This window comes from Lissotriton helveticus, chromosome 5_1 (genome assembly GCF_964261635.1).
Source record: "Lissotriton helveticus chromosome 5_1, aLisHel1.1, whole genome shotgun sequence".
Lineage (NCBI taxonomy): Eukaryota > Metazoa > Chordata > Amphibia > Caudata > Salamandridae > Lissotriton > Lissotriton helveticus.
The window spans coordinates 385494102-385520056 of record NC_136065.1 but is presented as its reverse complement, the minus strand read 5'-3'; the positions used below and the strand labels follow the sequence as shown (position 1 = coordinate 385520056).

Sequence of the window (25955 nt, the reverse complement as noted above, 5' to 3'; positions counted from 1 at the left end):
GGGTTTTAAAACTAGCAATTCCTTTTTGTTGCCACTTTTCTGCAGATCTACATACTGGGGTTGAAGGTAGTGGTAAGCCATAGTTCCAGGGTTGGAATGCCATTTTGAGTCTGTGCAAACCTACTAACTTGCATGTTTTAAGGGTTTTCACCAACTCTTCTCGAATCTTTTCCCATACTGAGAAAGGTTGAGATTTTACAATGGTAGACGTAAAATGTCTACCAGGGTTGGGAAAAAAAGTGGTTGGAGAGAAAGTGAGCTTGCAAACACTCAGATTTTTGCATGAGCAAACCTGCATGGGTATATTTGCTCATGCTAAAACGCAAAACACACAGATGACGTTGGAAGGCAGAGCAAATGAAACATTCACCCTCGATTCACTAGATCTGGGTTAAACCCATTGTTCTTTTGCTCACCATGCCACCCCACTTTAGACAGCCATTTGCAAATCAGTCTAGACCCTGTGCCTCATGACCAGATGCAATTCACAAATATTTCCTTGGAGTATGATTTATTGGCCTACTTCTGTAAATTATTGTGAATTCATGAAAGCCGTATATCTGCACTTAATGCAAGGACATGTACCATGGGTGCACTGTTGAGACTATCTTTCATAATTGGGCCCCTAATTAGGTGTGGCTTTAAACATGACCTTTTGTGTTTATTAAAATTCTGTCTCTCTTTCGGTCTATCGGCTGGCTTCACTGCGAGTGACAGCATTCTGCTCCTTCACAAGGAGCATATCGGCACACACAGTAGTTTTGTTCAGGGCCATGAACTACTGTGGTAATGTGTGCTTTTTGAGATCAAAAACTATTTTCTGCTTTTGCCAGGTTTGTTATAATGGGGAGGGCCCAGCAGCTCCCACACAAATATGGCTTTACAAAAACCATACCAAAATAAGTCACACACTGACAAAGCCAAAAGGATGACCATCAATTAGAGACCTATGGATTTGCACGTTTGTTTATTTTTATGTTTCCTATAATCTTATTGAAACTGGTAGCACTTATTTTCCATTATGAATATTTTTGGGAAATACTAGCATACATCAACACATTTTACTAAATGATGCTGAAAAGAAAAAAGGTACCTAAACCTTTACAGTATTTTTGCTCTTTTTTTCCCTACTTATATATTTTTTTTACATTTTACTTTGCTACCAAGCTTCAGAAAATACTTGCATCTTATCAGAGAGCATTCTGGGACCATTATACATAGCCTCATATTGCTAAACTTTGAAAATGTTGGTACACATTTTTATATTGGAACCACTGTCAGTTGGGCAGTCGGAGCTAACAACATTTACTTCAAGCGCTCACCCTAATAATAAAGGCTTTTCATTAATAAACCATACAGACAAGTCTGAACAGCATTAACACATGGATACAATAGACACTGCAGCTGCCGCAAGACCTTTGAGGCCTACTTCCTCGCAGCACAACTGCAGTGCCTCTCGCACTGGACTGCTGGGCATTGCCTAGAGGAAACGGAAACTGGGTATTTTGGCACTCCAGAGATCACTCGAATGCTCCTCCCAGGGACCAAACCTAATTCCTCCCACTCCATTTTGGTAAAGGTGGCTAGATCCTGTATGTTAATGATCCATAGTCTTTCTCGAGCGACAACAATATACTCCCCACTATTACCACTGGGGGTCTCTCTAGGGGACACGGTCACTACACATCTAGAGAATTGCAAACCTGGACAGAATACGCACTCACCAAGACCCTGTTCACAGAGGGCCAGTTGTCCGCTTTCGAGTGCCTAGCGGAAGAGAGCGGGCTCCCAGCAGGACAGTTCCTATTTCACAGACAGCTCATAGCAGACTGTAGGAGGACGTGGGACCTGACAGGGAGAGAACCCAAAACACACCCACACTGCACGCAATATTAAATATGGGAGCAGGGAGACACTTTATCACTTGGATGTATAAATCAATCATAGACCTCACATGTGGGCCGCTAACGCGCCTACGACTAAAGTGGGAGATGGAATTCGGCTGGACGCTGCATGATAATGAATGGCTTTCTGCATTGGAGCACCATAAAAAAGTGTTGCGTAATGCTCCAAAAAGATCCAGTTCAACATACTCCATCATGTGTACCTCACACCGGAACGTCTCAAGCGCTTCTTCCCTGCAACGTAGTTTGAATGCTCGCGCTGCCACATACCAGACGCCACATTTGTCCATATGTTACAGTCATGCCCCACACTGAAGCCCTACTGGGCAGGAGTGCACGCACAATATTGACATTCACAGGTCTGACGGGCCTCGCCACATGGGAGGCCTGCGCCCTTGAGATCTGTAAACGGAAAAAGCAGGAGAAGGTGGAGACTCGTTTCGCGATACAGGCCCTACCCCTAGCTAAGCGAAGCATCACACTACATTGGCGCTCTTCGAGCGGTCATCCAATAGCAGCATGGAGGAGGGCGGTCAGGAAATGGGGAGCCCCCGAAAAAGCAATTAGGCTGGAGGAGGGGCGAGGAACGCAACGAAGCCCCATATCCATGGAGTGGTCAATGCTCCTACACAGCTTCAAGCAGTTACATGACACCCCTGCAAATACCCCCTGCCACTCAGGCGGAGCCTGGCCCCGTAGAGCCCCGTGTCGCACAGGAACCTCCAGGGTGAGTGTCCCCCCCCATCCCCACTGGAACTTCATACGTGCCCCGGTGAGAGAGCCACAGCTAGTGCCATTAGACCAGCATGGCCCTTACTCACAGCAACTTTTTTTTTCTTTTCCAGAGTTATTCACCCTCGTTGGTTTAAACAGATGGATTTCTTCCAGCTAAACATAAGTACAGTAGGGTGCACCAAACAGGCCCAGGAATCAAATAATCAAGAATGAGACCCATCCTCACTAAGCATTCATACATGTTTAAGAACAATACGCACACCTGGACAATCAATCTTCTTGATGTTAATATTTTATAATGGCAATGTAATGCACTAAATGCTAAATAACTTATTTAAGCTATACGGTGTATACCCAATACGTATATGGAAAATATAATAAATAAAAAAACACATGGATGCAAATATTACTTTCACTGCAGACAATGCCCTTCCCTGAACCATGTCGAACTGTAAACTGGCAGCCAAAGGGTTTGTGCTGTAGGGGGTTGGGCCTACTTGTCCCAAAGACAAAATGCACATGAAAACTTGTTGCCCCTGACCCTTGACCTCAAACAATATGTCCTGGGTGTGGGGCTATAGGAATTCCACAGCCCTAATGGGGCACAGAAAAAGATGAGCAATGCTGTTCCCTTATCTAAAACCTATACACACTCTCTTGCTTCCTATCATTTCTGGTCCCTTTAATATTTCCCTCTGCCATAATGAGCTTCCTGTAACCACGGCCCTAAATCCCATTGCTGCATCTGTTCATCTAGATTCTCTTTACTTAAAAAAACCAAAAAAACTATCACAAACTAAAAACATGTCTTGATAGAGCAGGTACTACCGCTAGTCTGAGGTAAACTGCTCTCCCTTCAGTTAATGAATATGTGGTGTAACGCCGCGATCAAAATGATTGCGGTATGTTACATCGCAGTTGTTACAACAACTTGCACTGGAGGGCGCTGGACTTAGGAATCGTAGGATTTACTATTCCAACACCAGTCTACGTACAGTAGGGAAGGTGTTGGAATAGTACATCTTACTATTCCTTAGGTTATAGCGCCATCCAGCGCAAGTCGATGTAACGACTTGAGCTGTAACAACTTGTGTTGTAACGGCTGCGTTGCAACCGCATCGCAGTGTAATCACCGCAATGTAAAGGATGTTTCCGTCAGTTTATGTGGGGGTCACTGCAGTTTGATACCATTTCTGACCTGTGTGCACAAGTGACCCAATCTCTCTTCCTATACTCGCATCATTCTTGCATGACTAACTTGGAAATAATTACTAAAATACATCTCAAATCTAGTAACGTTCTCAAAACTGGATACCCCACTAACCAGCACTGAATATGGATTCTGCATAGCTCCTACACAATGCATTTTCCCTTCAGAGTATCCCATCATCTTGTTCTCTCCTGAGGAACTGTTGTGCGGAAAATGTCTAGTGTTCTGTTCCCACTCCTTAAATGAAAAACATTGAGGTGCTTGGTTTTAAGTGAGCTAGGTGGAGCATATGCTAGACTCCATTGTCCAAGATGTGATTATTAAACCCTCAAGTTAACCCTAGCAACCATTTTAGCTAGATACCAAACTACGACTTTAGGAGCTACTAGAGTAATCCTATGAGAAGAAATAAGGAATTTCATAAGAGAGCTCTTCTCTATTAATAAAGAAGCAGTAATTTAAGCCAGAGTACCCTGGGGGACCTTTAAAATCACAATAACGGGGAAATGCATGAGGTCCTAATATGGTGTAAGGAAGACATAAGCGGATGAAATAACCAAACTTGAAAAAGATATCCTTAACAGAGTGGCATATTTTCGAACAACATATTTCGTTGACGTAGGCTCCTCTGCCGAAAGTTGAAAATTAAACTAACTTCCAAGATCGGCAGCAGTCGCTAAGAACTTAACTGCGCCACAGGCACAAAAACTAAAACCACAATGAAGCTGCAAGTGAGTACGTCCGAGGCACTGGCACAGTAAGAAGATAGGAGAGCAGCATGTCTCAGAGAATCGTTTGGCACAGCAATGTGGAGAGCGGGAGAAGCCACCACAGACCACAAGAAAAACACATACAGTACAGTAAAAAAAAACAGGTGTAGGAAGGTCAAAAGAGGCAGTGTGCTGCAAACATAAATGAGAATTAGTACAGAGGAACCCAATCTGGAACCAGAACAGGCACTTTGCGTGGGACTTTGCTACGACAGACAGCTGATCTATGTTAGCATATCCATCAGTGGAAAGCAGTTGGGCAAACTCATCGAGAACAGAGAGAGCTCCAGGTTTGACACTTAGAAAGTGGCCCACTCGATATTCACAAAGGCAACAAACATCTGTGTGTGATTTTATAGAAAAGCAATTTAATGAAATGCCATTACTGAGAAACCATTTTGCCTAAAGTTTAATTTAAATTTCACAGTGAGTGGCATTTGCCATTTCACAGGAACCAAATCATAGAATGCCTAGTAAATACATTTTCTGAGTGGTCTAAATTCTTAATCACTACCTTACTATAACCTACTGCTTCTATAGCTGCCACAACACATTCAAAATCTTCCGATTTATCATTTTCTTGATCATCCAATGATAACCTGGATTAACAGCATGTTTATTTAAGCCTTCAGAAATGGGTCTTACTTTAAAATTGCATTCCTGTAATTTGGAAATTAACCTTACCAACTGTGACGATGCTTTGATATTGCCTCTTCCACGTCAGTCCATCATAAGGAGTAATAGCTTGTGCTCTGTAACTAATTTGAATTCTTAACCCCACAAATACGTTTTAGCTTCTAAACCGCCCAAACAAGTTAGTGTTTCTCTTTCGATGGTACTGGAAAAACATTCAGCATCTTTTACTCTTCTAGAAATAAATGCTAGTGTTCCTTGCAAAATTTATTGGACTGAAAACAGCTCCTATACCTACAGCACTGGCCTCAATGGTTATGTTTTACACATTGCAATGCGGTGCTGTTCCTATAGAATTGTTTATTTCTTTACAAGCATGCTCCTGTTCAGTTCCCCGTACAAATTTGGTTCCTCTCCTCTGCAATTCTCTCATATGTTCTACAATAACTACATAACCCTAAATAAATCATGAATACTATTCACTAAGACCAAGGAATGATTTAAGTGTCTTTGTCTTATGGACTAGATTCCTCCCTGATAGCCTTCACTAAGTCATCCTTAGGTTTAATGCAATCAGAGGTTAATGTGTGTCCAAGACATTAAATCCTATTCTGAAAGAATTTGCATTTGGAAACAGCCATTCCTTTATCCCTTAACATTGTTAAATCTGTATTCAAAATTACGTTATGTTCATGAATAATCTCAGCATGAACTAAAAGGTCATCCTGAAATTTCTGGACCCCCCTCTTACTTCTGTAAATAAAACATCCAATAATTTCTGAAAAACACTTGCGGCGGAGTATAACCCAATGGGTAACTTTACCTATATGTAAGCATCAAATGGTGTAACAAACGTAGTGTACTCAGACAATTTCACTTGATGATATGCGAACTTGAGAACTATCAAAGAAAATTATTTTGATTCACTTGTTGCAGCCAGTGTTTCTTGAATTTTCGGGAGCGGGTGGCAATCCACTATAATATTTTTATTGGGTGATCTCAAGCCAGCATGTAATCTATTTTATCCAGATTTCTTTTTTGTAATTACTACAGATGAAACCCACTCAGAGGAGTCTGTAGGTGCAATAATACACTCCCCGCAAAGTTTATCCAATAAATCTTTTTAATTCACTCCTTACAGAGAGTGGTATCTGTTTACCTTAGGTGCAACAAGAATTGCCTTGTCTTAATTTAATAGCATGCTCAAAACATTCTACACATCCAATACGGTATGCAAAAATGTGCTCATTTTTCCTTAAAATGTCCTCAATAGTTGACCCTTCTTCATTACTCACTTAGGATACAGGTAAATCACCAAGTACTATGGGGTCTGGTGAACCTGGCTTCAAAATTACACCATTCCTACCAGGAGCTCTCCAACAAACTATGTTTCTTCCATTTTTTGCTATATACATTTTGGTCTTGATACTTAGACCTCTGAATTCTAAAGAAGCTTTAAAAGATCCTAACATGTTGATGTAAATCCAAAAGCATTTGGAGAATTTAACATCAGCTTCTTGCAATGTTATGTCCTTCCAGAACTTGTAGAAAGTTTGATCCACTAGGAAGGTGATGGGTGAACCCGAGTCAGCCATAACATTTCGATCCACCTCACCAATATGTACTATTCCTAGTGGGGCCCTAAATTTTCCGGACGAATACTCCACAGAAAGAAGAATATTCAAACACATTTCTTCATCAAATTCATCTAAAGATTTAAATTTGACATTAGTAGAAGTATTAGCTCTCACATTTTGCATACCAAACCAAATGTCCAAACAAGTGGCATTTTATTTTTGAACCGGTCATTCAATTTGCCTTCATATTTCTTTTTGTCATTCACATCATATAAAGCAGATGGTTGAGCACTGTCAGATATCATTGAACATTCAATGTCATTGTCAACATCCATAACCTCAAATTCGGGTTCCTACATGTCAATAGTCTCTCGAACTTTTTTAGAGCAACAAAGAAAAACAAATTGATATACAATATAAACATCACCCATGGCTTTAAATTCGCAAGAGGCAGCAAGTACTCGTAGGGCGGCAATATACTCATCTAGATTTCCCTGTTCTGAATGTTTATGCATAAAGACACTGTCTTTCTACCATCACGTTAGGTTCCTCAGTAAACTGTTTTTCAATAGGTTTAACTGCTTCTTCATACTCATTCCAAAAGGTATAAATTGCCCAGGTAAATTTTCAGATTCTGGAATATTGCCAAAAATCTCCTGCCCGCATTGCCAAGTAAACCAAACATTACAGCCTTTTCTCTTCCCTGGTTCATATTTTTTCCATCTATTGCCACCAAATAATTTTCAATGGCTCTATGCCGATTCTTCCATCTCATTGGTGGCTTCCCTGGATTATTTAGAAATAAAGCAGGTTGATTGACTGCTTTTTTGCGCCATATTGTGCTTTAATGAGTAACTAACTTTAGGGAGTTGCTTTTTGAATAATACAAAATGCTAACCAAAATGTTCAAAATTACTCAAAAACTGCTCGAAATTATCCCAAATACAATTACCGCAAGTACTGTTGATTTATGCCCCTGTGTCAATTTCAGTCAAACTCTGACACAGAAACTCAGTTTCAGTAAGAAGCTCCCACATGGACAATATCACTAACGCGTTATCTATGCATCCACATCAGTAACATTAATTTTATACCCAACCCAATAAGGCGGTACGTACCGTGTCGTACTGAAACGAAGAGTGACGCTTCTCCAAAGCTTTTGTCACTGAAATATGACGCGCAAGTTTGGCTTAGAACAAGTTGAGCGAGTGCAATCAAGCAAACTGTAAAGCTGCGCTAAGAAATATGTACATTGAAGTTTGAAAAGCTTGTACCGTTGAATTACACAAGGTGCAAGCTCAGATATTGATAGCGTTAACATTTATACTTGCTATTAATCTCGAAATCCTTGGCACGCTACTCGTTGTTTCCGACAGATCCGCACAGTCTGCTTCACAGTTGATTGGTTTGGCAACAGTTACACGATCTGCCCAATTCAGCCTTTACAAGTAGTGACCCATCAATCCATATTTAAACTCGTTCCCAAATAGTTGTAAACAATTGAAGTCCGATGATATATGTTAATAGTTACCTTTATTTACAAGTGTAAAGTAACAGGCCCACATACACAGATGACAGCAGACAGCGGAGCAATAAGCCTTAAGGCAATAAATCTGCTAGTCTGACCCTGGGGTTCTATGACGTAATATAAATAACATAGGAACATTCTACATCCAGTATGTCAAACACAACTATAACTCAATTTGGATAATATATGTGTGAATGTGAATAATTGAGTGTATGAGTGAAATATGTACGTGTATTTGGAATGGTATGAATTACTGTATTTATGGTTGTATGTATGCAATGATAAGTGATTTGTTCAAATAAGTGTGTATGTAACTATGTACAACACCCCCCTTTCCCACTTTGATCCCCTTCAAATGTTCCCACAGAAGTGGGACATTTTTTATTTTATTTTCCTTCCTGTGAGTTCTGTTTTGAGGTTGAGACTGCGATGGCTGCGCATGCGCAGTCTCGCTCACGAGATTTTATGTTTTTAGGTCAGTTTCAATAGCGGGCTTTAAGCCCCACACCTCTTTTCCATTGGCTGGCGTCACCGTTCATGCTAAACGGTGGCCAGCCATTGGAAAAGAGCTTACAGTGACGTACTGTTTTCTCTTTTAGAGCCATCCCACTTGGACTGGCTGCCCAGACTTACTGCTAGCGTAAAGGTTTCTTATCTTCTTTATGGGTCCAAACAGATGGCCCCATAAAGAAGATAAAAAACCTTTTACGCCAGCAGGAAGTCCGGCCAAGTCCGTCCAAGTGGGACGGCAGAAAGAAAACTCGGCGTCATGGCAGAGCGCATGTTTAAATAGGTGACGTGCTGTTGCTTGGTCCTGCCTGATTTCCCTGTGCGGATGCGCTAAAATTGCATTTTGGAGATTGCTGCAGATTGCATTGAACGCGCTTTGCGGAGCCCACACTCGGAGCACCACGCCAGGCATGTTCCCTTAAAGTGGGGATTATTTGTATTCATGCACACATAGTTTGCGGCGTTTGCTATGCTGCCGTTGAACATCTACTTTTGACAGTTTTCGCATTTCAAGCTCCCGCCGCCGGTGAAGGGCTGACATCACATCATCATGCTCGACACAGGCTAGTCCTTCGTCCATGGCTATGGTGTGGCATCTGCATGAGTGCCGCTGATGGAGGCGGGCGCGTGCCTGGATTCGGCAAGCTAGTAGGTGCTTCCATGCTTTGTGACCACGGGCTGCCGAGCGAGGTCAGGTGAATTACATGGGTGGTCTCGAGGTAAGGGTTAGTAACGCCTGCGGGCCGCCATCTACATACTCAAGTAACATGGCTTCCGGCGCCATCTTGCATTACACGCACTGCACCAGCGCCTCACGCGATCTGCCCGGCAACACAGGCCTTGAACCGTGTGTATATATATGTGTATATATATATATATATATATATATATATATATATATATATACATACATATACACACACACACACACACACACACACACACCTACACACCTACCCACCTACCTACCTACCTACCTACCTACCTACCTACCTACCTACCTACCTACCTACCTACCTACCTACCTACCTTTTGGCTGCTGCGCTGGGCGGCAGCTCTTGTCAATGCATTCCCGGGGGAAGGTGCCAGAGAGCCGTAGCCTCAGCTCCCTCCCCGGCTCACGTGCTGATGTGACAGTGGAGGACGACGAGACCACGGCCGAGCATGAATACTACGAGAGTTGAGCCCATGACGACCGGCCGTCCAGGTGAGCAGGTGCTCTGGTGTTACAAGCCAAGTGGTTCACCTACCCTAGAGGTATAGGCATCCTCCTCCAGGGAAGTGGACAAAAAAGTAGAGGCAAAGGATACAACAACTTGCACAAGATGGGTTGCAGTCACGTGTATGTTGGAAGTGCAGGACAACAGCACTAGAACGTCACATGAGTTTGGGTCAATCGATGTATCTAAGAATGCAGTGCAGTCCAGTTTAGCTGGGTGTGCAGCCTAAATGATGTGTATAATGCAGAAGGGGGATGCAATCGACACACCAGCATGGGAGATCGTGTACATATGCTATGCACCAGGCTGATGTGGGGTAATGTCATGGTGCAGTGGTCATTTGACATGGGGCCAGGGCAACTTCCGATAGGGGTGCAACCATCTGAGGCTAGAAAGTGCATGCAATCTGGCAGTACTAACTTGTTTGAGGGGTGGGTATAGCGTCTGAAGGGCATGGCGGTGGTTGGAAGATGTAAAGCTGACTATAAAAGGATGAGTGCCGTGCTGAGCCCAGGTGAGGTACGTGCAGGGCTTTAAGTGGGATGAAAAAACTGGGAGGTCTCTCAAAGTGGTGTGGTCAATGCAGGGCGTGGGAGTTTGGGACTAAGAAACTGGAACAAAATCACCACGGAGCAAATCTCCACATCGCTCCTTCAAACCTCCCCAGCCCTCTCTTCTAACGCCAACGAAGCCGCCTCCAACCTCACCCTTTGGTTATCCAACACCGCCGACACCTTAGCACCACTGAAAAAACGTCAACACAAACTTGGCATCAAGAAGGCCTCATGGTTCAACGATGACCTCAAGAAGTCCAAGAAACTGTGCCGCTCCCTTGAAAAGGCCTGGAAAAAAGACCCATCCACCAGCACCAAGGACGCCTTCAAAAGCGCCATCCGTACTCACCACCAACTAATCCGAAAAGCCAAGAAAACAGCATTCAAGGATCGACTTGACAACAACGCCCACAACAGCAAGGAACTTTTCAACATCGTCAAGGAATTTTCCAACCCCTCGGCCAACTCCAACGACATCACCCCCTCTCAAACCCTCTGCGACTCCCTAGCCTCTTTTTTCCACAACAAGATTGCTGACATCCACAACAGCTTTGACAAACAACCCGGAAGCCAACCCACCCTACCACCAGCTGACCATCTTCCCCTCGTTAACACCCTTAACGCCTGGAACCCAATCTCCACGGAGGACACCATACGCCTGATGAATTCCATCCACTCTGGATCCCCCACAGACCCATGCCCTCACCACATCTTCAACAAAGCAGACTCCATCATAGCTCCGCACCTCCGAGACGTCATCAACTGCTCCTTCAACTCCGCTACCTTCCCAGAAGACTGGAAACACGCTGAACTCACCGCCCTTCTGAAAAAACCAACAGCAGACCCCACCGAACTCAAAAACTACCGCCCCATCTCGCTTCTTCCATTCCCGGCCAAAGTCATCGAGAAAGCTGTCAACAACCAGCTCGCCGCCTTCCTCGAAGCCAACAAATCACTCGACCCCTCACAATCTGGCTTCCGAGCCAAACACAGCACTGAGACCGCCCTCATCGCAGCAACAGACGACATTCGAACTCTACTGGACAATGGAGACACAGTCGCCCTCATCCTCCTCGACCTCTCTGCAGCCTTCGACACAGTCTGCCACAGCACCCTTTTACAACGCCTCAGAAACATCGGAATCCAAGGAAAGGCACTGGAATGGATCACCTCGTTCCTCACCGGAAGAACCCAGAGAGTCCGCCTCCCACCATTCAAGTCCGAGGCCTCTGAAATCATCTGCGGCGTACCACAAGGATCCTCACTCAGTCCCACCCTCTTCAACGTATACATGAGCCCCCTCGCGGCCATCGCCCGCCAACACAACCTCAACATCATCTCTTACGCGGATGACACTCAACTGATCCTATCTCTCACCAAGGACCCCAGCACCGCCAAAACTAACCTACACGAAGGAATGAAAGAAGTCGCCGAATGGATGAAACAAAGCCGTCTGAAACTGAACTCAGACAAAACAGAAGTCCTCATCTTAGGTAAATCCCCCTCTGCATGGGACGACTCCTGGTGGCCGGAAGCCCTCGGAAATGCACCCATCCCGACAGACCACGCACGGAACCTTGGCGTCATCCTGGATTCTTCACTCTCAATGAACAGACAAGTCAGCGCCGTATCCTCTTCCTGCTTTAACATTCTTCGCATGCTCAGAAAAACATTTCGCTGGATCCCCTCCGAAACAAGGAAAACAGTCACCCACGCTCTAGTCACGAGCCGACTGGACTACGGAAACACCCTCTACGCAGGTACCACCGCTAAACTCCAGAAGAAACTACAACGAATCCAAAACGCCTCAGCCAGGCTCATATTGGACATCCCACGCAACGAACACATCTCTGGTCACCTTAAAGACCTCCACTGGCTACCCGTCAATAAGAGGATTACTTTCCGTCTGCTTACCCACGCACACAAATCACTCTACGACATCGGACCAGATTGCCTCAACTCTCGACTGTCCTTCTACACCCCCTCCCGCCAACTTCGCTCTTCCAGCCTAGCCTTCGCCACTGTACCTCGCATCAACAAGACCACCATGGGAGGCAGATCCTTCTCATACCTGGCTGCCAAAACATGGAACTCACTCCCCGCTTACCTTCGCCTCACCCAGAATCACCTAGCGTTCAGAAAGCAGCTTAAAACGTGGATATTTGACAAATAATCCTCCTCCCCTTCCTAAGCGCCTTGAAACCCTCTGGGTATGTAGTGCGCTATATAAATTTTATGACTTGACTTGACTTGACTAACAGTTAACTTAACTCCTTTCCATTGTGCCCCTCTGAGAACAAATGCTCTTTTTATCCGGAGAGGGGGCCATATTGTAAATGTCAGATAAGCGTGGTGTGAACTCAGCGCTCGGCGCTGGTGATAAGGCGTGAGTGGATCACACTAGCTCTTCCTGTGCAAGTATGGTTTTGTTAGTGTGCCGACGACCGTATTAGCAGAGCAATCGTAGCAAGACCTTAAAATACATTTTAGTATATCGTTTTGTGGCCTACGTTGTGGGCTGGGTGTAGCAGGCAATCCTGTGCTGAAAATACACATGACGGTAACTTTGTGGCATGTCTGTTCTAGAAGCATGTTGTGGTGCCAGTTGATAAATCGAGCTCATCCTCAAACATGGAGCTGCTCTCTGTATTTTTTTCTGCCTGTAACTCTTTTGTTTCTTCAGAGGAACAGTCCAGGTTCAAGCATTAAAAATGCAATAGATCTTGCCTTTTATTAGGATAAAGCCATTTGCTTTGCTATACAATACCATTAGCAAAGCAAATGGCTTTAACTTAATCAAAGGCGAGACCTATTGCATTTTAAATGCTTGTTTAAACTGTCCTTGAAGTATTTCAAGGTAACAGAATTACTTTAAAAATCTATTTTATTTTCAACTTAATTACGATACCTGAACAGCAAGACAGTAACAACGATATTGCTCAGAAAGTCTGATCACTAAACTTCGCCCGACTTTAGGTCAGGTTTCAAGAAAAGATGGTGCGGTACAACAACTTAAATTAACGTGCTGCACCCAAAACCATAACTCTATTAGTATATGATAAACGATCTGTCCCCTTGCCTCGATTCAGCAGTTCTGCAACATCAGTTAGTGCATAAACCCAGATGAAAGTGAAACTATTGGAGCACAGTCTTGCAGTTGGCCCATTTGCTCTCCAACTGGTTACCCAGTTCCCGCCGTCACAATGCTCATCTCTCCATCACTGCAGCATCATCATCATCATCAGTTTGCAATACTTGCAGCCTCACTTCACTCCCATTCCTTTATCAGTTACATTGAGACAGTCGCTTGAATCTTTATGCCTTTTCTCCTCATGCAACTACATGATAAGGAAGGCTTACAATGAAGGCAATTAAGTGACATTTCTGTATACATTCTGACCCTTTGTATTGTCCAAGCCCCTCCTTGATCTAATTATCCAATGTTTTACCTATTACAACAATCCACAGGTCTATTTCAATTTTGTTTAAATAATTTATGATAGCAGTACCACATTCAGAAGAGGTTTCCCAAATGATATTCAAGACCCCACAGTAAATGAATGGTGGACTGATTCATAGAAAATCAGTAGGATAGTATTCTTTCCATGGCAGCAATCACTCAATCAATATGTGTTCAGTCTGAACACTTGAAACAACCAACACAGTAAGCATCAAAGGATAAAGTAATAACAAGCAAAATCAGCAATTCAAAGCCTCCAGCGCAACCCCGTTACAGCAAGACAACCCAGCAATGAAAGAATCAGCACATAATTCTTAACTGCAAGATGTGCATATCTGCAACAGAAATAACAACTAATCTATTTGCAACACCCAAAAGTGAAACCACTCAAAACAGGAACAAAAGACTCCATTATTCTTCTTGCCATACCAGTTTGAGAATCAAGTGCTCCAATTAGCTCACTTATTCTACACAACTTGTGTTCAGTTGGACTTCACTAGTTGGTTTTAGAAGCTTTGCTTATTTATACATGTACCTTGTGAAGATTTTATTCTTGACGATGGGCTCAGGGGGTGCCCATGGGATTGATACATCTATAGAAAGAAGGGGGGGAGAGCTGCCCGGTGGACTGCTCAATAGGATTTAGTATGTTACATTTAGGCCATGATTGCCAAGTTCTTTACCACAGGGCCCTTTGACCAAAATTGGAAATCATTCACACAGATGGAGTTCTGCCCCTCAGCTCCTTACGAGCCAATATGTTTTTATTGTCTGTTGAAATTAGGCTTGCACATCATTGACTGAATGAGTCCAACTCACAGCACTTTAGCTGGTTAGTAACCCCAGAAATTGGGAAGAACATTATTTTAGATGGTGCTCACACAAGCACTTTTGTTTTGGATTGGACATTGTTTTCATCCCATAGTTTACGGTCTTCGGGTTGATACCGCCTCTATTGAAGGCAAGGTTTTTTTACGTGGTTTAGAATGTTTGCTATCAAGCATAAAGTAATGATTGTAGTTAATCAAGCAATAAAGAATACTACCCAATAAAATTCACACTTAGTCTTCTTCCTCTGCCCCTCAACTGGCAATCTTCGACTACTTAATAAATCTATAATTGAAATATATCCCTTTCCAAATTTGTTCCTGCAGAAGGAAGTTAAGTCACAAATTTGTATCTGTCAAGATTTGCATTTAGGTTTAAGATTTATGCACACACTGCGATTTTTTGTATATTCAAGTAATATATGATGAATGTAATGTTCAGCGTTTTCATAGTATACCTAGAACAAAAATAAAGAATAAGATAAATTTGGCCTGAGGTGTAATATACTGGCTAAATTGCCCATCTAAAAGCCTAGAGACCTTTTATGCTTAAAAAGCTTCATTAGCAATGTAATAATAAAACAGAGCAAAATTCAATGTAATGTAGTCAATCACATACCAGTTTTCCTTTTATCCCAAGACAAGGAGTAGCCACATGTCCAAATGTTTCACTGACATGGCGGGTATTTTTAAGACAAGAAGGATTAAAAAAATGTTAAATCGCCTAATGTCTGATTTCCTAGTTCCAAGATAAATTAACATACTTCATAGCTACATAAACTATTAAAGCAGAAGAACAATTACCCGTTAAAAAAAAGGAATAGGATTTACAGAAATTCTCTCTAAGTTTCTGGAGAAACTTTATTTCTCCAATATAACCATTGTACTGTAGTTTCATTTCCTCCTCATATATGTTGTTTTTTCTCTTTCGTTGTCATGTGATTCTCAATTTTAAAAAAACGTATTGAAATGAAAAACAAAATGACAAAAAGGTGGCAACTCCAACACTGCCTTTGATAGATCTACATCTACCAACATTTGTGTCACTTGATATCAATTAATTTTGAGCTGTTATAGGGCACCTAGACATTGGCAAAATTATTTCCTGGTTCGAAACATGCACCTATGCCTGTGTCTTAACCTACTCACCGTTCTATGATTTCTAGTTGACCAGTAGCAAAGCCATGCTTTGTATTTCTGTTTAAGATCTTGTACTACATTAATCATTTAGGGGCGTTATAACTGTATGGTACATGTAATACATTACGTCTTTTTGTTCAATTTTTAATTTATTACAAAGCTTGACATAAGAGAGTACACCATTCACATCTGCCTAAGCAAAAACCTAGGAAAGTCTAATTGACCGATCAATGTCTTTCTGTTAACAGATCCTTCTTTTTCTTCAATAAAAGCTTTTGTGATGGATAACATTCAACAAACAATAATCAAGCAGGACAAATACAGTAACAGCATGGGTGCTGTACCTGCATTAAGTGCACGTCACACAAGTGCTGCAAGTGAGGCCTTTGAAAACAAACCAAACCTCAGCCTGGAAAAAGGCCACCAGACAATGTCATTTCAGACAGGTCCAGATGTGGTTCCTATACAGCATAACATCTGTTAGGGTGGGGTGCAGATGGTTCTATGTCATGCATCCACAACCCATGAGGATCTCAATGTAGTGGGCTGTGAGTTTTATAACAGACCCCATTTTGTTTTTTGAGGGGAGTAAACATTTCCCCAATTGCCATAGGGGTGACGCAGAGGTAACTCTCTAATGTGCATGTCAGTAAGTCCCTTTAAATAAAATATTATGCTGACCGTACAGCTTAGTGCTGGAATCTATGCATTTTTCTGTTAACATGCAATTAGTTTTGAGCAAGTCATTGAATTAAGAGCAATCAGTAAGGCTGCTAGGCAAATGTTTCGTTATGCTCACTACTTTTACTGACTCAAATGTAATTGACTGGTAAAGACAAATTAATAGTTTTCATTTTTTATAATCTTCCTTAAATGTTACAAATGTATCTTCATCTAAAAAAAATCTCAAATATGAACTGCCTTGCCAGCACTTTTTCCCAACACCATATGTAGGATATGCAGATTCATCGGGGCACGACACATTTTTATTTACCCCTATTAAAAAGTTGCAGAAAAAACAAAACTAATGCCCAAAAAAATGACAAGCTTTCATAAAAGAAAAAAAAGACAAGAAATTAAGATAACAGAAGAAACGTAAAGAGAAAAACATGTCACGGAAACATTAAAATACTGAATATATAAATTCATTGTTTATATAATTTTCAAATCAATTATAAAATATACAAAAAGATTCACACTGACAACAGCAGGTCTCAAAAGATATCTCTATGCAACAACTATCATGTAATGTGTCACTCAGCATATAATAAATTCCAAATATTGCACACAGGTCAATATTTATATTGGACTCACTGTTTCTAAAACATAATAATGGCTCTTGTTGGACTATTGACCAAGGATCTTAGTTATTGCATAATCAATGTATATCCTTCTTCAACTCATGCTAATCGGTTTCAATGAGAAGTTGCTCGGTAGTGAATGGCATCCTGAATTTGGGAAGCACACTGTGGAGGGAAAAGGAAAGTTGTCTAAAATAGATCTAGCCACAGTTATGGAGAGTGTGATATTTAAATTAGGAAAACATTAAAGAGCGTAAAAGATCTACATACTCACACAGGAAGTATTCAAAATGAAAGTAAAAATCCATGTTAATATGGCCGACAGATAATCAAACTGGTGGCATAGTAAGTTTAATACCGGATCAAGCTGTTGGTCTCATATGGTTTATCAATTTTCCAGATCATTAAGTTTTGTGTAACTCGAAGTTTATTTGGTCTGAGAATTGATACTCAACTCTCAATATCAAGTGCATTTGATTAAATAGCTCATCCTCATAGTACAAAATATATTCTAAGAAAGAAAATTCTTGTGACACAAGAACCTCTAGTTAGCCTTCCTGATTTGCTTCAAAAACTACTATCCTGTTTTAACAAAAAATCTAATGCAATCCATGTACAAATGACAGCGAGTCACATTGGTCTCCAAAACCCAGTAAACAATGTTAAAGCAGTCCCTGTGTCCTGGTTCATGACTCCTTCCGTTGAACAAATTCATCCATACCAGCCAGTACTTTTAAATTAAACCATGGTGTAGATTCATGTTTTAACTTTTCAGTAATCCACATTTGTTACTTTCTGACAAAAATAATTTTACAAAGCACCGGCAAAAAGCAGTGACAAAACCAAAATTCAAAAAGGTACAATCTATTGGCTTTGCCAATACTTGATGTGAATGTCTTCACTGACTATTCAAAACAAGCATACCTTCCAGCTTCACAAAAAAGGTTTAAATGTGCATAGTTGCACAGTATGCCATCCCAGCAGGGAACAGATCGTCAAAGAACGTTCTGAGGGCAGCGTGTGTGCGCAGAGGGACCATTCATATGAGAAAGAGTTAGGCACTGCACTCCCCGCCTTACCTGCAATTATTTCCTATTTATATTCAAAATTGTGTCACATGATCGCGGGACACACCAATAAGCTTGTGAACCTGGTTAATGGAAGTAATACTGCATCAATGACAACAAAATTAAACAATATACCAAACAGCGCCAAACAAACTTAAAGATGCTTCTGGTGAACAAATCCTGCTGAAGAACAAATATGGAAGCTGTTGTAACATCACAGTGTTACAGACATTTTTTTTGAGGGGGGGTGGATGTGGTGAGGGAAAAGAACTAAGGGGCCTATTACGATAGCGGTTTTCCTGCATCCTCCGGGCCGGCGGAAGCCACTGCCGACCCGGTGGATGCGGGAAAAACGCCGCGGAGCCTTGAAAGACCCACCGCCAAATTAGGATGGCTGGTGGGTCTTGCAATCTGTCCACAGCTTTTCCGCCGCGGTCGCCTTCCGACCGCGGCGGAAAAGCTTTAACTTGGCTGGCGGTGTCTATCAGACACCGCCAGCCATATTAGGATGGCGTAGAATGTATGCTTTTCCACGGCGGCTTTTCCGCCGTGGAAAAGCATACGGACCTTCACTTCGGGGGCCCGTTGTGGGCCCCCTGGGTGAAGGGGGTGTGGGGGATGCACATGGGGGGTACCATAGGTACCCCCCTGCATTTGCCTGAACAAAGCAGCAGGCACCGCGCGGTGCCTGCCGCTTTGTGCATGCAAATGCACAACTTAAATTTTTAACATTGCGGCGGGTGCTGCTTCAAGCAGCACCCACCGCAATGTTAAAAATACAGGATGTGACCGCCAGGATGGCGGTCACATCCTAATTTGCACGGAGGAACCGCTGCTGCCCCTGCGGACGGTCCCTCCTATTCTATGGTGGCGGACGGACTCAGGTCCGTCCGCCATCATAATCGGCCCCTAAGTGAAGATGATTTTTGTTTTTCAGTTTCAAAAATGGTATTAAAGATTCAAAGAGCGGACATCGCTCGTCATTCACATTCAGCACCAGACATCGTGGCTGAAGATTACAATTTTTGAGCTCTAAATGTCAATTATAAAGGCTATTTTGGAGAACCATGGAAAGTAATCAATTTGAAGAGTAGTGGTACCAAAGAAACGTTCTATGAATCTCACAGTTAGGTGACCATAGTTTTTTGCATGTGAACTGTTTCATACAAGTTCAATGACGCTACCTATTACAACACATCTAAGTGACCGAATTTCTTAGTCCAGCTTCGAAACTTCACTTAAAACAGTGTCGCCAGAGCATGCTGCCTCTTTTTACCTTCAAATACTGATTTTTATGTTTCAGCCTCTAATAGAGCATATGCACTATTCTACCCTACGGAAAGTACCCGATATTTAAATGTTCATGCCAAAATAAAAATATTCTCAGTAACCTGCAACATATATAGTAACCATTAACACGATCGGCTATTTCATTTGTCATTGTTCTGTGTTAAACTGGAGACATTTGTTGTTCTTTGCAGCATATGCTTCCTGATTTCATCACAGACTATATAGGAGGCATCAAACATTGATCTGAAGCGAACACTAAGTCCTGAGCCTTTCCTACAGCTTTGTTGCGTCATGTGATGGTTGAGCACTGGGTGGAGCTTTAAATGGGAAGGTACTGTCCAGTACTAAGTACCTGACTTCTTTAATTTGGAAGTGAGAGTACCTGCACTTCACAGAACGGCTGCAATACATTTAATGGGAGAGTACTTGCACTTCTCAAAAGCAACCAGGTATTCTGTATATTAAGTGCGTGCACTTCTATATTTCATTTAATAGAAAGCGAATCGAAATGCATGATTCACCCCATCTTGGTGATAGGGCGAATCCTTGGAACAGACACCCAATGCTCAGTCCGTTTATACATGGTGTTATTCACTCTATGATGAGTATAAGCCTGTGTTCGATGTGACTTATGTTGTATTAAATTTGCGCTGCTGTATTTGGGGTGTGCATAATATGCAGAATGAATAATAACCAAAACTAGATATTCATTGGATACTACAAAACTCAAATACTTTAAACTAAAATATCTTACACAAACCAAGATAAAGTGACCCTCTTGCACACTAGTTTAAGAGGACCTAACTCCCTGCACTAGAAAAATCCTTCCTACGTGCAGGTATCCCAGGCTCTGTAGTTCAAGCCTCTAACCTAAAATTCTCTACTCAATCCGCATTGTAAGTGATCCCACTAGCAGCGCAAAAACCCCAAGCAACAGAAATTATATCAGACTCCCAACCCTCCCCGGTGCTGGAATCCGACTCCTACAGCGCAGAAAACCCAAACAAATTCACAAAACTGCAAACAATGTTTGATTTTAAGACAGGAGTGTTTCAATAGTCAAAAGATGCTATCATAAAACGGCGTTCGCCTTTACAATTGAAGCAGCTTGTAAGAAGCTCAGCTTCCTGCAAGTGAGGAGGTTACCATGCCTAAAAGTGAAAGTAAAGTCCGACGAAGGAAACCTCGTGATACAGCCCTGTCTGTGTACACATGACACAGCGCAGCTGCTGCACTGCTTATCTTTCGTTTCCCTTTAAACCCTTCCCAGTTCCTGTGACTCAATGATGCGGCCCACAACATGGTCACCCATGGAATCTGCAAGACGCAATGGAAGGGGGGGGGGGGTAATCGACGGAGAGCGCTGGTGGTTCATTTCCATCACACGCTTTGACTAACACACACCAACCGAACGATAGGCGTATGAAGGGAAATAAACAGAAAGACCAACACTAGTTTGTTACAAATAAAGTTTTAACCATGTCTCATACTCGTCCTGCAGCATCACACGCTATTCCAGTAATAGTCATTATCATCAGTGCTCACGTATAACATAGTATTGGAAAGCATGGGGATGTGAAAGTACGTTAACCCTGTCGATCGCACATAGTTTACTGGGACTGGTACCCACATACACTTAACGATGCGCCGTCCCTATCCCTCGGCAGCGCTCATTTCAATCCATATAATTCATTCTGTAAACTGCCATCCTGCCCTCTCCTCCATCAACTTGCTATTATTCCAGTAGAAGTGGCTAGCCCAAAGAAACTCAGAATTGGCCCGTATAGATTGCTTAGCTATGCACATTTAAGCCAATGCACCTCAATCTGGCAATGCAACACACCCTTCTATTCGCCGTTTAGAGCGAAATAATTCAGGCTAAACAAATTCCGATCTACAGTTCCAGGTCCTATATTTAAAATGCGAGCTCGGGCAATGTACCTCAACCTTGACGAGAGGCACCAAATGATTTTACGTCTATGAGACAAACAACTGTTCTCTTCATGCACCTCGAACACAGCACTTGATTGACCCTTGTATCACTATCAGAGACTTGTCATACTTTATATTTGTCACATCCGAACCCGTGAATAGAATACTTAAAGTAGCCCAGCCTTTACTGCCTGTTTTAGTTGTTCGAGTCTACTAAAGCGGTGTTCAGGGCTATGTGCAGAGTCCCACATGTTCAACTCCAGTCCATGCACATTGGAAAAGCAATACAGGCCCCAATGTAAAAACAGACACTTGAAGGTTCGCCATCAATTTATTGAAGCACTAGAAGAGCGACTTACCTGCCTCTAAAAGCATCATGTTCTGAAATATACAGATGAGTGAAGGAGGCTGGAATAGGTATGACGGAGGACCTAAACAGGCTGCCAACCAAAGAGAACCTACACCCTCATTTGTGAATAATGCCCCAAGGTTCTCTTTTGTAACAGGGTGGAGTGAACTCTCCTCAAAGCCCTAGACACACCTGTTAGACTAATAGATGGCTCAGCTCACCCTACAGCAGCATAGCAGCATGGATGGCAAATTGCGCTTTAAGTTGCAGTAGTATTTAACTAGCCAGTACCCACAAAGACGTCAGTGCGGTGCTCTGCTGCCGCCTCCTCTGTTGGTGGGCACCCCAAGGTCTCAATAGGGGAGGATGCTAACATTAATAAGGGCTTGACCTTGTGGATTATGCGCCAAGGCCCAATAACCAATCACAACATATCTTTCCGGAACATAGTGCTCCTTCATTCACTTCAAACACCTCGCCACATTATACAAGGTCTCTTGACACCTCTCAGTACAGGTTGCTAGCCTTCATATAGGTAACAGCACCACCTCACACTTCCGGAGATACTACTACCACCATTCCATCAGTGGAGGGATCTCACAGCCCCTCCGTACAAATAATCCTTCCTTAGTGCACCTCTTTCTATAGGCTACAGCCTATTCCCTCCCATACTCTGGGCAGGATAATAACCCTCAATGATAAATGCCCCCACCTCCCACAGTGATAGATACTGCCCCCATGTTCAATGCTGAATACTTTACTGCTTGTCTACTAAGCTGGACCACCAGTGCAGGCTGCTGACACCCACCCATCTAAGTGAAGGATACTGTCCTCCAGGCAAGGCTCTCAGCCCCGGCAGGGCCACAGGTGGAGGCGCGCCGGCCTGGTGCTGGGGGGGCACTGCTGCTGTTGCCGGTAGCCCAGGCCCGGCTCCCGCCTTCAAAGCCGGCTTCTGCGGTAAACTCATTGCGGGCAAAGGGGCTGCCCCTCCCCGGGCCGGGGGGAGGCACACCAGGGGGAGGGGGAGCCGGTGCGCCCCGCTCACAGGTCCGGCCTCCCCCGGGCCGCCACTGATGTTAGGTAGAGGGATAAGGGGGTCTCCCTGGCAACAGGGGCACGGGGTGTAGGTGGTGCCCAGAAGGGAGTTGGCTCTGAAGGGCCCGGGATCGGAGGGGGACTCTCCCCCTCCCCGGGGTCACGGGTGCCGGTTCCGGTTAGGGGGGCACTCAGGGGTGCCGCGGGATTCCTCACTGAAGGAGCAGAGCATCCAACATGGCGCTGCGGCCGCCTCCAGCAGTCCGGCGGACGGACTCTCGGCAATTTCCGGATAACTTCGGAAGTACTCGGAAGGAGGGAAAAGGGGGCGGAAAAGAGACCAGGAGAATCGGAAATTATCGGTGATTTCCGGGAAAACTTGAAATGTTTGGTATGTTTGGTTTTTCAAGTAATAATATCGAAATACCAAGCGATGCCTCGTTGCTCTTACCAATATCAGACTGGCTTCTGAAGTAAAGCATTGTATGCCAATATATCAGAAGAGGAAAGTGAAGGTAAAAAAAAAATATGGGGATAATGTACTTTCCCCCCACACCCCTTTGACGTCTATTTAAAGCTGAGGGAATTCCAGGTGGGAGACAGTCAAAATAAAGCAATGTTTTAACTTTAAAAAGATCGAGAATCTCCCGCCTGAATCGGTCAATTGGCATGTTGCGGTAAGAGTTCAAGTTGGTCCATGGAAGGGATAATTGAGGAAGGGGATTCCAGATCAAGACCATGTTGGAAGTTGTTCACACAGTGGGCCTTGAGATCTAGCTGACAGGCGAACTTATGACTTTTTAAGCGAGACAAACTAGGTGGCGTGGCCCCGTAGGGAATCCCCCACCCCTCCCACGTTAGCACCTTGAATAGGGGCTGCCACTATTAGGCCCCTTGGGCGGGTGAACTGGGGCCCACTAAACATTCATTATTTGTTTAAGGGACCTCAAGGGTTTGCAGAAAAAGTGCTCATAAATAATACTGTTAACCCCTTCGACGCTCATGACGAGCTGGGCTCGTCATGAGGTAGCCTCCTCGCACGCTCATGACGAGCCCAGCTCGTCATGAAACATGCGTTTTTAAAAATCTCAGCGTACGGGCGGAATTCCGCCCGCACGCATGCGGTTAAGCAATGCCATTTCAGGAAAGTGTGGTAGGAGGGCTGATATACACATGAAAGGAAACGGAGTGAATAATTAGGAAAACAAAGGAAAACATTGAGAGAAGGTCTAATAGTAAAAGTGAGCGGAATATAAGAAAAAAATAAGTACGAGAGACAAAAGATGGGTAGGTACAAAGCAGAAAGGAAGGACGGAAGTATATAATAAAACGGTGAAAGGTAGGATGGAATAGTGAAAGTAATGGTGAAATAATTAATGAATGGAATGGTGAAAGGAGGAATGGAACAGTGGAATATAAATAGGTTAAAGAGTGAAGGAATAGAAGGATGATGAATGAACAGTGAGAGAAGAGTGAAAGGATTGATGCGTGAAATAATGAATACATGGACATATTGATTGGTGCATCTGTAATATAATGGATTTATATATGAAAGGATGAGTGAATGGAATGAAAGGGTGAAAATAACTCTTCTAAGGAGGGTCGGGTTCGCCTCCTTTTTGTGTTCGGGGTGATTAGAGGTAGGGTTCAAATGGGTGGTATTTTAAATTTCTGGTCACTCCCATGATAACAACCACAGAACCGATAACTGTGTCATATGATATAAGGTGGTCATGAGAACAAATTAACGTTTTATTCCAAAGGCTAAATCAGATTTATTTTCCATATTTACAATTGTTGTCTTTCTTCAAAAACCCTAGTGCACATTAAGCTAGGGGTTCCTTAAACTAAATGTTATAAAGCAGTCATCTATTACATCAGGGAGAACAAGGCAATGTAGAAGATACAACAGTTCTTCATGGCACATTCACTACAGGTGAAAGGTAGCTCAGTGAGAAAATGATCCATAGCATGATTGATTGGTTCAACAATTCAGTTGTGGTATTACATGGTAGGGAACCCCCCAAAAGTAATACCAAAAGCAGATTCCACACAATGAAAGTGAACAACACTGGGGTACATTAGGAATCTACTCATTTGGATGCGCATTGCCCAACTGGGCACTGGCTTTCTATCAGTGCCCCAGTTTCAGATAAGTACCCTAAGCAGCCCAATTACCTTTGCTGGTGTTGCACTTAAGAAGTATGCTGTGCAGCACCAGCTAAAAAGAGATAACATGCCTGGACTCTGTCACTGTTTCCTTAGAATCCCAGCCTAAACCGAAGACCACAGGATAACATCAAAACTGCTGCTTCTGAGAAAAGATGTAATTCCCGGATAGGAGTCAAGCTGTAATGACCCAGTTACCTTACACTGACCCTGATTTATAATCACATCTCAAGATGGTTGAGAAGGAGCTCGAAATACTGAAGGACTGTATCTTCCTGGGAACAGCACTGTTCTTGTTCACCTTCCCTGGTAGTACGATCTTGGACCATTAACCCAGTGGTAGACTGGAGTGGGGCCTAGAAAGGTTTCTTAAATCTCTTTGACTTCTCAGTTTACCTGTTTCAACGATTACCAGTACAGACCACTATGATTCTCCCCTTTCATCCGAGGGCCTCTGTGTCTTTTCTGGTGCATGGGCCCAGATGTGCTAAACTTGGGACCATTAGATACTTCACCCTATTGTTCATGGGTTATAGTTGCAAGTTTCAGTCGCACCATAAATTAGTGGGTTCATATTCCCCACTTCACGACGCAGGGATACGAGGGACCGTCCTCAGCCGGATCCGATCCTTTCTCTTTGGCAGAACCTAGAGGGTCAGTCTCCCTCCCTTCCTCTCCAAACCCACAGAGATCAACTGCGGAGTACCCCAAGAATCATCGCTCAGCCCCAAGCTCTTCAACATC

General features: G+C 43.2%; 1 protein-coding gene across 10 annotated transcripts in view; it reads right to left on the bottom strand.

Moving 5' to 3' along the window:
- The window catches only part of EIF4G3 (eukaryotic translation initiation factor 4 gamma 3), a 1426031-nt gene extending 1402711 nt beyond the window's left edge, over positions 1-23320 (bottom strand). For 3 of the 10 annotated variants that reach the window (XM_078642559.1, XM_078642560.1, XM_078642567.1), the window contains exon 1: positions 22835-23320. In XM_078642559.1, coding sequence (XP_078498685.1) covers positions 22835-22974 — 140 coding nt within the window. In that variant the 5' untranslated portion in view covers positions 22975-23320. Of the gene's footprint in view, positions 1-22815 lie in introns of all 10 variants that reach the window. The other 7 variants (XM_078642563.1, XM_078642561.1, XM_078642572.1 and 4 more) reach the window with 4 other exon arrangements.
- Between the last annotated feature and the right edge of the window lie 2635 nt (positions 23321-25955).